This window comes from Etheostoma spectabile, chromosome 23, assembly GCF_008692095.1.
Source record: "Etheostoma spectabile isolate EspeVRDwgs_2016 chromosome 23, UIUC_Espe_1.0, whole genome shotgun sequence".
Lineage (NCBI taxonomy): Eukaryota > Metazoa > Chordata > Actinopteri > Perciformes > Percidae > Etheostoma > Etheostoma spectabile.
Window position 1 is genome coordinate 8,035,809 of NC_045755.1, and position 13,870 is coordinate 8,049,678.

General features: G+C 43.7%; 1 protein-coding gene across 8 annotated transcripts in view; it reads left to right on the top strand.

Annotated features, from left to right (window-relative positions):
- The window catches only part of foxp2 (forkhead box P2), a 104,238-nt gene that overhangs the window by 66,043 nt on the left and 24,325 nt on the right, over positions 1-13,870 (top strand). For all 8 annotated transcript variants that reach the window (XM_032504858.1, XM_032504854.1, XM_032504855.1 and 5 more), the window contains 5 exons: positions 5,071-5,208; positions 6,972-7,061; positions 9,044-9,230; positions 10,444-10,729; positions 12,579-12,683. In XM_032504858.1, coding sequence (XP_032360749.1) covers positions 5,071-5,208; positions 6,972-7,061; positions 9,044-9,230; positions 10,444-10,729; positions 12,579-12,683 — 806 coding nt within the window. The remainder of the gene's footprint in view (positions 1-5,070; positions 5,209-6,971; positions 7,062-9,043; positions 9,231-10,443; positions 10,730-12,578; positions 12,684-13,870) is intronic.

Consider the following 13,870-nt stretch of genomic DNA (forward strand, 5'->3'; position numbering starts at 1 on the left):
GAGGGGGAAAGCCTTTCCAAGTGATGAACTATAATTCACTGAGCTGCTTGAAGCACTTGTAATTTACTGTGTGTCACTGATGAAGAGGCTGATCCAGTGGAGGCCATATTACCTGCAACATCAGAGGGAAGTGTCTCCCCCCCCGCTCTCACTTGTATTCACTTTCTTTCTATTCCAGCACTCTCCTCTCTCTGCACTTTTTTATTCTCTCCCCCTCTATCTGTCGCTCCCATTTACTCTTGAAATATGTGCACCTGCAGGGTGGAATCAGTCAGGAGTGAGTTGAGCCAGTTTGATGATAAAGGTGTACCTTTTGTACTGATAATGACACAAACAATGTGCACAAGCAATGTCGCACAGCTACAGTGTTGTACACTACATTTGAGAGGCTTAATCAATGACTATCTGCATGTAGAGATAAATCAATATGGAAATTGTGCTAAGCCTGTCCCAATCTCCTCAGGCATTTTTATTAAAGGCTTTTGCATGATGGGTCTTTATGTTATGATAAATTGCACTTCCCAAGCAGTGCTGCCAAACTGCTATGGAAATTGATTTAGGAAAACATCCAGTAATCTGCTTAGCTTCAGTCCTGACAATCTAGAGTATTGATCTCCCTAAGCTGAAGACACGACATGCGTTTGAGTGTGTGTGTATCTTTGGCTCCTATGTCATTTTTACATAGTAAACACACATGTACTTCTTTAAGACCACACACTTGAACTTCACAGTGAGGCCCATGCAAGGCCAGCTGCCATGTAGCCCTGGTGGTCCTTAAGTGGAAAGTCCCAGCTATCAATAATCGTGTGGCCATATTTGGCAGTAATTGGCTAGTAAATGAGCAGTGTCAGCTGAAAGGGGGTTGAGAGGTCAGAAGTCCAAACGCTATGAGGGGGGGGGTCTGAGTTTGAGCCCCTTGGGATGCTAAGATTGAGATGAAATAGGGGCGGGGGGTGGCGGTGGAAGGGGTTCCTCCCTTTTTTCTCTTGATTTCTTTCTCTCTCTTCCTGTGTGTGAAATGAAACTGGTGGCTTAATTAGCAATGACTTTCCCTGCCAAGGATCCACAGTAATTACCGACTAGGACCCTTCCATTTCTCATTGCCGTTATCTTAAGCGGTGTCTGTAGCGCAGCCCAGTCCCCCCGTCCAGTGCTACAGGAGCAACCTCTTTTGTTGATAACCGCCCGTGTTCGTTGCCCCAGAAATGTTTATGGCCGACATCCAATCACCAGTTTCCCCTTCTGCTCATTACTGCTAAGTGAATTGTACGAAAGAAAATCGAATAAAAGGAATTCCTCTCTGCTGGACTTTAATTGTTTAAGTTTGAACTCTGATACACCACTTATCTCCTGATTTTGGTCATTTGGGTCTATAAAAAGTCATTGCTGTAAAGATCAAACACCACACTGTGGACGGGGTTTAATTGCAGAAAGTGCAGTTGTCCATTGGTCCAGATAGTTTGAGTCGGACAACTGTGTTGGCCAGCAGCATACAGCGGAGGTGTGGTGGTTTGTATTAATGGCAGCATCCCCACTTAAGGCAAACATAACAAGAGACTTGGGTGCCAGCTTTGCCTGGAGGAAATACCTGAGCGCTCTCCATGGAAGAGCTTGACCTTTTGCGAGGCATTGGACAGGCTGGTTACAGGCTGCGGGTGTGACAAGAGTAGTGTAATGATCTGCTTGTTCTGGTGAGGGCCCCACCAGTGTTTTCACATCAGGAGCCAATTTAAAGGTCCTGTGTTTTGCTCTCCAACTTTGAGGGCAAACCACATGGTTTAAAAGTTCATGTCAATACAGCTCATTGTTCTCTTCAAGACAGGGCGCATAAACAAACAGGGTTTGAATGGTGTACACAGTTAAAAACAAGCAACTTTCTTGCAAATGTCATCGAAGCAGTGGTTACATTTAAATGATAAAAGTAATTTGCAAACTGTTCTCTTCCATCCAAATGGGCTTTATTAAAAACAGGAGAAGCACCTTTTCTGTTATTAAGGTCCCCAATGGGCACCATCAGCGGCAGCTAATTTCAAACGATTTAATAAATCCCATTAATATTTTTTGTGCACCAGTGTTGGAAATATATCCTTTTGGATTACAGAGAAATAGAGGCACAGCCCAATTGGGTATCATGGCTCCTCTTCTATGAGAAAGAGTCTATTCACTGTGTGTGTATGGATGTTTACGCCACTGCCATCCTCTAGTAAATGCTCATTAATTTTATCCCTTCGTGGAAAAATCATTTCAATGAGAGGCAATTCAGCCTCCTGTTCCTTTCAATTCACCGCTCACGTCAATCAAGCCCTCGTGCAGTATCCTGCAAAATGGAGGTGTTATATTCCTGCAATTATCATGTCATATACTCGAAAATGTAAATGAACGTGTGTGTAAAATTAAATTTATGGGTTGTCAGTGAAGAATAAGAACCAGGAGAGCAATTACTTATCTGCTTTCATCTTGGAGCCTCTGATACGTCAAGCAGAAAAGCATGCAGTTAAATGCTGGAATTAGCATTGTGCTGCACTTCACAATAGACGTGGGCCAGTGCCTTTGCTCCCCTCTCTTTCTTCCTCATGCCTTTTCTCCATTTTCCTTCCCCTCTTTTTGTTTGGAGCACCGGAGAAATGAACATGATTACCACACATTATGTCTCTAAAAAGCTAAAAAAAAAGAAGTGTAAAAGGAGCTTCTGTATTTCATAATACTAATTGTTGCTGAAGCAGCATTATTCATGTACAGGTATCTTAATGCTTCTATTTCACCGCTTATACAATGAAGAAACCGTAAGAAAAAAGGAATTTATTTTTAATTCCACTTGATGTATGCATGCACATACATTTGTGGTAAATCCTACATGTCTAAGCCTGCATCCCTTTGTGAACCCAAACATCTTTGTGCTAGCATCCATTTAATACTCTTAATGAGTGCATCACTCATGTTGTTTCTCAGCTGCACTCGTCCCATTGTCACGGCATCCAACACAAAACCGGGAGTGACTGCGGGGGTAATTACTTACCAAGCAAATGTACCTTTAAGGGTTAATAACATTGAAGGTGTAACAGCATTTGCATAATTACACATGGACTGTTTAATTTGCAACTTTTGACGGCTTTTGTTCAGCATCTTGCTTATTGTGAATGCATTTTCTTTTGGCACTCTTGCATGGAGGAGTCCAAAGAAGAAAAGAGATGTACCACAGCATCCTCCTCCTCCTCCTCCTCCTCCTCCTCCTCCTCCTCCTCCTCCTCCACCTCTTCCACCTTAGATGGAGTCCCTTCTCTCTAAGACCCTAATGAACAATGGAGGCAGGATTTGTTTGAATATGAATATGAATGTGCAGCGGGGCCGGCTGGAAGTTGACCTTCAGCTGTGATTTTCAGTTCATCAGGATTAGTCAAGGCGGGCGATCAGGAGCCACTAATGCATAATGACTTCTAAAATGAAAAATGTGTAGTGACCATGCAAATGTCTCGGCTAATCAAAGAGGGGGGAAAACCTGGGGTGGGGGGTAGGCATTGAGGAGAGGAGAGCTAAACAAGGACGTGTCAAGGCCTGACAGAGAGAGAGAGGGAGGAAGGAGAGACATGCATGGAAAGTAATCAAGGCAGCTTGATTAGCTGGCAACGAGGACAGGGATGTCTTATTGGCCCCTTGACACGCCATATAGGCTAGCTACTGTCATGGCCGCTCCATGCCAAACACTGTCGCAATTAGCGTCAGAGAAGGTGTTACTACATGTTGATATTTTAATTGTGTTATAAAGCTTGTCTCTCAAGAATCATTGTTGACAAGCTGCATCATTCAGCCCCCCCAAAATGTAACAGTGGCACCTTGGTTTGCTAGAAGCTGTTAGAATTACATTTTAAAGGTCATATAGGGAGGGAAGATGTGCTTTGTGTCACTTCAATCAGTCAAGTGAAGTGAGTCTACATAAGTTGTATTTAGTCAAGGAGAATTTTGTTGTGTGTTGGATACTAACTCATTCATTTATGTTGATTTAGTTTTTCTCAAACACCACTGAAAAGTCAACATCATTGAACATAGTATTTTTTTTTTGTGTTACAAAATTGTTATTTTTAAGCAGCCACAAGAAGCCCAAACTCCATAATCTGATTGTTAGCCCACAATGGGCTGTGAGATTGTGTGCACAAAATCAAAGACCGGAGAGAAATGTATCCTATTGATCTGCCATCTCAGAAGTCGCTCACACTGCTGTCTTAGAAGAATTTTGCGGAAATACAGGATATGTAGCTTTGTTTTGTTTTGGTGAAGTTCTTCCATTGGAGTTTGACGGCTTGTATTTTAATGAATATCTCCTAAAAATGACACACATATTTCAACTCGGCGTGTCGACAGAGAGAAAGAAACAATTGTGCTTTTGGCTGCTTTTGTGAGAATGTAAAACTCCAAAAGCCTTGTTCACCGTAGAAGGTATCGAGTAAAGAACCTCTTTGCTACATAAACAAAAGTCTTTTTTCCACATTTAGAGCAATACTCCAAATATTGCTGAAGGTTGAACCCCCAACCTCCAAGCCACGACCCACCTTCATCATGCTGATGTGTCCACTTCACTAGTGTAGTTTTAATCAACTTTAGAGTTGTGCATTTTCACGCTGTTCCACAACAGAAGGACTGACGTTAAAGTGGGGGAGTTCAAGGGTCCTGCTAATTAAGGTCTCCATCTATTTAAATCTCTTACTTTTCCCAGCGGGGTGGAGGCAGAGCAAATAAGATGAGCAACACAAAGGCACAGCACCCATCTGTCCTTCAGCATCTCTTCTAGGCTGCCAAGCGTCATGGCCATGGGAGGCCTGCTCTCCCTACTTCTCAGTCACCAATTACCACACTCCCAGTAGATCCATGCCAGTAGGCCTGACACACGTCTCCAATGCTCTATTTTTCCAACTTTTCTCCTTTTTTCACTCATTCCTCTATCCATTTCACACCTATGCGTTCATTGTTTACCCTTCTCTCCCACTCTCCTGTTCATCACCCCTCTCTCTCTTTTATTGTTACTTTCTCCGTTCTGCTTCTCATGCCACCTTTTCCTCTCTCACCCTTCCTGTCCAGGTTCCAGTGTCAGTGGCCATGATGAGTCCCCAGGTGATCACGCCGCAACAGATGCAGCAGATCCTCCAGCAGCAGGTGCTCTCCCCACAGCAGCTCCAGGCCCTGCTCCAACAGCAGCAGGCTGTAATGTTGCAGCAGGTACACACACTCACACTTGAATGCATGCACACTCCGACAAACATTTAGGGATAAACGCTGTGGCAGCATGCAAACACACACGCACCTGGATGCAAGCCGTGTCCCCATCAGCAATAGGCTGTAGATGCACACAAACACACCAAGAAGTATGCCTGATTTCCCACACCTACATACTCACAAAGTGGCACACATACATTTACTTACACTGACCTGGAAAGACACGTACACACTCATTAAAACTCAAAAAACCCTCATTTGACATTACTGTTTGATGCGTGTGTTAACATACAACTTAACACACGTGTACCCCTCACACAACCCTGAGTCACTCCTGTGTTGCAGTGTATAGCAGCCACCAGTCGGCCGTGCCAACTCACCACAGCCCTTTGTCCTTGACACGCTTAGCAAGAGGAATCTGAAACTGACGTACATGTTCAAGTCACCTCTAATTAACAGTCTTGAGTGTGTCGCTGGTTCAATTCCCTGACAAGCATCCATCAGGGACTGAGAGAGTATGGCACAGTTGGGTTGAACACCAAGAGCTGAATGATAGGTGACGGATGATGTAATATTTGGAATCAGCTTGAGAAAGCAGACACTTGGCAGACACTTGGTCTCGTGTCAGAGTTTAACTGCATTTCTCATTCATATATTTGATTAAGGGAGAGTGAATTGTTTAATTAAGAATGTCAGTAATTTTGATTATTCCTCTTCATTAAGAGCACTCAGACTCCAGATTTGGTTTTAGAACAGTAGCAGGCTTTAGCACTGTCTTTTTCACAGCAACCCAAGGCACTTACAATGGTACTCTTACCATGTTTAGTTTACATGTTGTTTGTACAGGGTTATAAATATTACATGGGGGGTCTTAACATTGCAAAGTTCATCATTTTGAATGGAAGTTGTCATACAGAACATTTATAGTCCTAACTCAACAGAAATCACATGGTCAAAACCTGTACTTAGTCTGCAAAGATTGAAGTTCTGTTGTTGATTTATGTTGATTAAGTGACTACAGTAAGAGTTATAAAACATGCTCCAAGGACTTAATTTTAGTGTCTGGAAAACCATGTGGCTATGTCTATGTTCAGTTAGTGGAGAAATGGACCAAGCATTCCACTGGCCTGCTTCATGGACTTCTTTCTGGCCAAAACGCCATCTGAAGATTATGTTAAATAAAATAGAAATTATTGTCTTAATAGCGGTCATAGTATGTGTGTTAAAGGTATCAGTTCAATGTAGCCAGCCTGTTTCTTAGACGTTTTATTCTGTTTATTTCAGCCATTCCAAGGGAAACCAGTGCACTCTGGCAGCCAAATGTGTAGTTAATATGATGAATTGTTGCCCCCTACAGAACTGTTGGACTATTAAATGTCCAAATGGAGAAGACTGTTAAAGACAGCTACAATACAAATGCCAAAAGCAGTAGAAAATGTTATTTATGACGTGAATCTGAAAAAGTGCAGGCTTAGGAGATCATGTCTAGTTAATTGTAAGGTACCTATTATGTTTTTTTTTGCAAGTGATTTGAATTAGTTATACATCCCTAAAATGGCATGAAGTCTGAGTAATATCATTTAGAACATTGAAAAGAAATTAAATAAATCCTGGAGCAACTTGCATGGCCTATGAATATTACAGCATTATTAAGGGTTATACTGTACAAAAGACCATTTAGAGATGTGGACTTAGACAAATATGTATATTCACTCATTCTCTTACCCTTTACTCTTTACTCTTTTCTTGTGTGTGTGTGTACACAGCAACACCTGCAGGAGTTTTATAAAAAACAACAGGAGCAGCTTCATCTGCAACTTCTCCAGCAGCAGCACCCTGGCAAGCAGGCTAAAGAGGTAGGTACATCACATACAAACATGCACACAAACTAACACCACACAATCAATAAATGATGGAAGTCGGTAAATCCATTCTCATTTTTCAACCACGAGCACACCTTTCCTTTAGTTTATTAACTTTAGATGACAGATTTCTGGTTTTATAATTGAACAAAATCAACTGGTTAATTTGCTTTTGGTGAGTAGACAAAACCCCCAAAACAAGTGACGTTCACACACCATTTTGCATACACACGTATTCACACACTCACTGATTTCTAGAAAGAAGACCCGAGACAAAGGCCCTGGGTCCAACTCGTTACAACTGGGTACAACTGTTTATGTGGGCATACAAACACACACAAGCATACACACCACCACTAAAGCTACCATGTACGCTGCTAATGAATCACAGTGACAGGCAGCCAGTCGAACAGACATGGCGTTGTCTCCTTCTCTATGACTATCAGAGAAGAGGAGATGTGCATAACAGCCTTATCCGCATTTTGTAGCTGTGGTGTAGCGTCACGCGGCGCTGAACCCTGAGATGCTGTCCACGGCCACATCCAAGCAAATACTGTACGTGTGGAAGCAGTTAAATTGATCAGAAAAAAGGTATCGCATAAACACAATTTCTTTTCTCTCTCTGTGTGTATTGCACATCTCAGTGTCTCCTCAAGCAGCCCATTATGCTGCCCCTACAGGAAGCCGCAACTGACCTCCCGGCGGCTTTGTTTCTGTTTGGATTTGTGAATTTCAGGGGCCCCGCCATCAAATATGGAATAGAAATTGCTCCCTTATTTCTCTTGAGGCAGCAAGGGGGCAGGTGGGGGGACAAACTGCCTTTCTTCCATCACTCCATTATGCAGCCTGTTTTCCAGTGAGCGCATCACAAGTTTTACCCCCCCCCCCCCATGCAGGTCCACCATGGTACACACATACAGAAACACGTGAGCATGACATGCTGTATGCACATACACATGTATATTGGAGCGGAGAGCAAATACTGACACACATCAAAACTAGAAGGACTGAATATACTGCATCAAATGTGTGTACATAGTGTGCACTTAGAGCCAATTATTACCTGAGTTTATTTTAGATTTAATGCTTCTGTTTCTCCCGAATATTCACTCGCTCTCTGACTTGTTTTGCCGTGGTGACACGAGTTTGATGTTTTTCATTTTGTTGTTGTTTTTGTTTTGCACAGGGCTTACGCAATTGCCTGTCTGGCCCAGTGATAAACAAGTCTGTGAAGCAGTGAGGAGAAAAGGGAGGGGGGGGGGGGGGGGGGGTGCAAGCAAGCGTTGTGCATATGTGTTTTTTGCACTTGTGTCTATGCATTCACACGCATGTGATGCTGCAATTCTCTCACTCTGCCAGCTCCCTCTGGCCACATAAGCTGTAACAGACCATCAGTGAAGGCGGGACAATTAACTATCAGGGGTGGTGGGATGGGGGATTATACCAGAGGCTTAGTATCATACACAATCACAAGCTACATACACTGACTGGCTTAAGAGCTGGTATATCAGCACAGCCGTGTGTGTGTGTGTGTGTGTGTGTGTGTGTGTGTGTGTGTGTGTGTGTGTGTGTGTGTGTGTGTGTGTGTGTGTGTGTGTGTGTGTGTGTGTGTGTGTGTGTGTGTGTGTACAGTGTGTGTGTGTGTGTGTGTACAGTGTGTGCGTGAGCAGGCTCTCACAGACATTAGCACACACAAAGAGAGGAAAAGGCTGTGAGAACACTGTGGTACAGCCCAAAAAACAGGAGGGAAGACTAAGTGAGCACAGACAGAGGGAGTGCGTGCAGAAGGAAAGAAGAGAGGTATAGCTAAGGTCACAGCAGAGGCTAGTGAGTGCAGACTCTTCGCGCACACAGCTCAAATACTGCTCCATCTTCTCTCCTCTTCCACTCAAATTGTTAATTTGTCTGTAATTTTCCCTCCCTCTTCTCATCTCTTCGCTCCTCTCCTGCTCCTTTCTTCCTCCTCCTCTCTATAGCAACAGCAGCAGCAGCAGCAGCAGCAGCTGGCCGCCCAGCAGCTCGTCTTCCAGCAGCAGCTCCTGCAGATGCAGCAGCTCCAGCAGCAGCAGCACCTGCTCAACATGCAGCGGCAGGGCCTGCTCTCGCTGCCTGGGCCCGCTCCCGGCCAAGCCGCCCTGCCTGGACAAACCCTGCCCCAGTCAGGTAGGAGCAAGAGGAGGCAGAGTGGAAGATGAGAGGAGAGGCAGTGGGCGGAAGAGAGTGGAGGCACTGTAGTTTGTTTAATCTTGAGCATGTGACTTGCAACAGTGGTGGTCACATGCTTCCTGTGTTTTATCTGCAGGTGTAAGTGTCATTGTCCCTTCCTGCTTTCACATTTCCATCTTACATGTCCTGTCCCACTCCTCTTTTGTCTTCCCATCTTGCCTGTTTTTGTTTTTCTCATTGGTATGCACCTGTGTCCCCCCTGCGTTATCTCAAAGTATGTCTGTCTGTATGCCTTCCCCTCATTGGTATGCTCTTCTGCCATCCACTTTGTCCCTAACTCTCCACGTGATTGTTTTGTTTAGTCTTTCATTCTCACACTTCCTTTCTCTCTCTTCTTGTCTGATTGTTGCTTTCTTTGTCTACCTCTGTTTCCCTCTCAGCTCTGCCTCTGTTTGTGTTTGTTGTTTTTCCATCTCTGTTTCTATTCCCTGCTCTCCAACCCCCTCTATCCTTTCCTGGTTGTTGTTGTTGTTTATTGCCTTCACTGAGACTAAGGGAGAGGAGAAAGAGAAGAATAAAAGGACAGAGAGAGAGGAGAGAACAGACTCAATTTTCTTCTCCTTAGCCAAGAAACACCTATGTTTGTTGTTAAAATGGCGCAGACAGAACAACAGCTAGGAAGATGTTAGAAGAAAATCAATTAGTTAGCTAAGCTGAGCACAGCAGTGGACAATGCTTGTTCATCTTAGGTGGAACATGCACGCACACATTGTTATCAGTTTTTTTATAGTTTTGTAGTATAGTCTGTTAAGTGATCTGTTAACAGGTTGAAGTATCAGCATCTAACTGGGCAGAGAAGCAGAAGAGCACACTTGGTTTTATTGAGGAGTACAGTTTGAGTTTAAATTCCGGTCTGCAGTAAAACAGTACAAAATGATGGTCTTTCACTGAGGACAAGGCCTCGAGTCATGCAATTTTATACCTATTTTATATCTTCTCTGACTGTTGAAGTAACAAAGTGTATGCTTCAGCTTTTATCTCACACCCGATACTATGGTTTGCATTTAGTTGAGTAGCCTTATTGATACAAAATACTGTGTATGTTAAGTTCAATTGTCCCTTCCTCTTCTTCCTTTCCTTTCTCCTTCTCCCCTCTCTGTATTTGTTTCCCTGTCTTTTCTCTTTTTCCTCTCTGTCTTGATTTCTTCAGCTGGCCTAAGCCCCGCAGAGCTCCAACAGTTGTGGAAGGATGTGACCGGAGGCGGCGCTCACAGCATGGAGGACAACGGCATCAAACACAGCAACAGTGGCACCGGCAACGGCGGGGGTGGCGGTGGTTTAGACCTCTCCACCAACAACTCTTCCTCAACTACCTCCTCCTCTAATCCCGCCAAAGCATCGCCGCCCATCTCTCACCATTCCATCGTCAATGGACAGTCCCCCGCCCTCAACCACAGAAGAGAGAGGGAAAGGGAACGGGAAAGGGAGCGAGAGAGGTAAAATAATTGATATGTCATCCACCCATCTGTTTATGATCCAGCACCAAGGAAAAAGGCAGAAAAGATGAAAAGTTTGCTCCCCGTCACACAAGCTTGTTGTTTTTGTGCCATAATTCGATGTAGGAACACATCAGAACGGCGCACTACCATCCAGAGGGTTTGTCCTCGTTTAAAATAACAACATTGTTACAAAAGGGAAACATTGATGTTTTGTTTATTTGTTCAATAGTTTATTAGTGTTTTGGTAATATTCAAAAAACAAGAGCCTTGTTCTCCCAGGGGACCACACGTGCCATTGAACGCACTTAGCTTGCACACAACCATCAAAAGCAGGGAGAGGAAGCCATGCAGGCAGGCAAACTTACAACAAGCCTCTCTGGCAGGCAAGACAAGGTAACCTCCTTGTACATTAAGTATTTAGTGCTCTCCCTTTTTTTTCTCTTTTGAAAATTACCTTCTTTGCCTGCTTGTCATGTAAACAGAATACGTGATGCCTTGAGTGGCGTTTCCAGGATGTTTATCCTTGTGATGTCGCTTTTATAAATGCACCCAGCACCAAAACACTGACTGCCTATCTGGCCCATGCATTATTCAAAGGCTTTTCTTGGGCGATATTATAATAAGGACTTAGGGTAGCGGTTTGTGTGTCTGTGTAGATGCTTGGTAGAGACTCAAACTGGAGGTGGAAGTGCTGTGTAATTGGTTTAAAGTAGATGCTATCTCTCCGGTACCACTGAAGGTAGGCTTGAAAAAGATACCTTCAGAAGGAAGACAGAGAGAAAGAGAGAGGTAGGGAGGGAATGAGAAGAGAAGGAAGAAGGCAAAAAAAGATGTTTTATCTGCCTGTGTCCCGAGGGGTGTGTGGTGTCTCATAATGATCGAACAAGGAGTATTGTCAGGAGCACTGCTTACTAACATGCCACAGATCGATGTGGGGAAAGCCCCTCTGTAAAACACAGTGTGAGCTCTGCCAACACTAACACACACACACACACACACACACACACACACACACACACACACACAATCATATGCATGGGCCACACACAGGCATGCATGCACATACTGTAGTCAGCGACCACACACAAATGAACAGGCATAACCTATAAGCAGACAAACACACACACATACTGTACGCAACCCACTCTCATTCACATTTTCACACACAGACGGACACACACACCAGTGCCAAGCCTAAAGGTTAAACTGTCATCTTTAATAGGATGGGCTGTCTAGGCAGGGTCGTAACTTATTTGGGTGCCATTTGAAAAACGCCAGAGCACCCCTGCCCCCATTGTCCTCAAAGAACATAAGTTACACAGAGTATTAATCTCCTGATGAAAATTATATGGCTGTCTGGATTTTTTATGTTTACTTGAAAGCGTCCACCCCTCCTCCCCATAATGGCTTTACAAGATGGGATGGTGGCTGTGGTGGAGACGAAGCTACAGCTCACTCTAAGTTTCATTTAGAGATACCGGCTCACACATTAGTCTGCACTGTCTCTAATATTGTTTTCTATTGTAATTGTTTAGAGTGATTGGCGATGAATAGTTATATATGATAGCATGCTGAATCTGGGTTTTCTGTTTTAGTCGCCCTCTTTTTGTTTCTCTTTCACTCCGTCTCTCCTTTTTAGCCCTGTTTATTGAACAATTCAATTGAACTGACATGTTTTGACCCCTTTCTTGCTAATTTGGAACCTGACATGCACAAACCTCCTCAATCCTTTGCGGATTGTGATGAACTTGATGCTACCCTCCCCTTCTTACTCTTCCGACCTCTCTCCCTGGTCTTCTCCTTTTCACTTTCTTTTTTGCTTATTTTCTCTCTTGTCTTTTTCTAGTTCACTACATGAAGAAAGTGGAGGGACCCACCCCCTGTATGGCCATGGCGTGTGTAAGTGGCCCGGCTGTGAGAACATCTGCGAGGACTATGGACAGTTTTTGAAGTAAGCGCACACTACCATTACATAGATGTTGCCCCGGAGATGATGTCTACTCACTTCTCCCATGTGAATGTTGTGTGTCTGTTTTAGAAGCTAATTTCTATTTTATTGTGAAAGACACAAAAGCTATCCCCTACACCACAGCAACTCCTTTCTGTGATTACAGATGGGCCTAAGAAAAAAAAACATCACTGCTTTTCAAAGAGCACATTTTGACCTTCCAGACAGGCAGTTGACAGGGTTCAGCTCTAGCAGCGCAGGATTCAAACCATCTCTGATCCATAACAAATCTCCTTCCTGGCGTGGAAGGTCTGATAGGTTTGTGAAAAAGCATCAAAAGCTAATGGCAACTCGCACGGCCGCACACTTACTTCCACAACAAAGGCCCCTATTCACTGTTGTCATGGTGCAGGCGCCAGAGTGAATTAACTCTCCATGCTCCATCAACAATTTAGTTAATTAGCTCATTTGTAATTGGCCGGCTTTGTTGCCAGGATGTTAGTGGGGGGACATCAAAGGAAGAAGGTGTTTGCAGCACTGCCGATTACAGGTTATCACATTGCCACTCACCGAGAGTCTCTCTCCCTCTCTCTCTCTCTCTCTCTCGCTCGTTCTCTCTCTCTTTCTCACTATCACTCTTTCCCTGGCTCCCTGCTCTCACACAGAGAAGAAAAGAAAGGGGAAAGCTTTAATTTGAATATTCTAATTAGATTTGTAATTAACTGTGAAATAACGATCTGGCGAGTGTTTTTCACATGCTGTAAATGTCCATGTGAATTCGCATAAACTATTGAAATCGGGACATTGTTCCGGCGTATTTTCCAAATTATGCATTTCTCTGTCTGTAATAAGTTGCAGAAAGCTGAAAAATGTATGGATGCAAGAAAACTAGTCCACCCATGGGGGAGCTGCTGTAGGATTTAGGTCAGACGTTTGCTAATTCTGCAGAGGCTTGTGAATTAAAGCTAAAAGGTGTATCTGTGAAATGAAATGACTCTAATAAAAATAGTGTTTACCAGTCTTTGAAAGAGGCAGCCAGACATGACATTAAGCTGCATTTTCACACTCTATCAACACATACAATGCACTCAAAGGAACCACAATTGACAGCGATGGATTTAAATGAATCAGAGGTGAATACATATTCCAACTATTGCCTGACAAGTGTGTTTGCTTATCCCCTGTGGAAA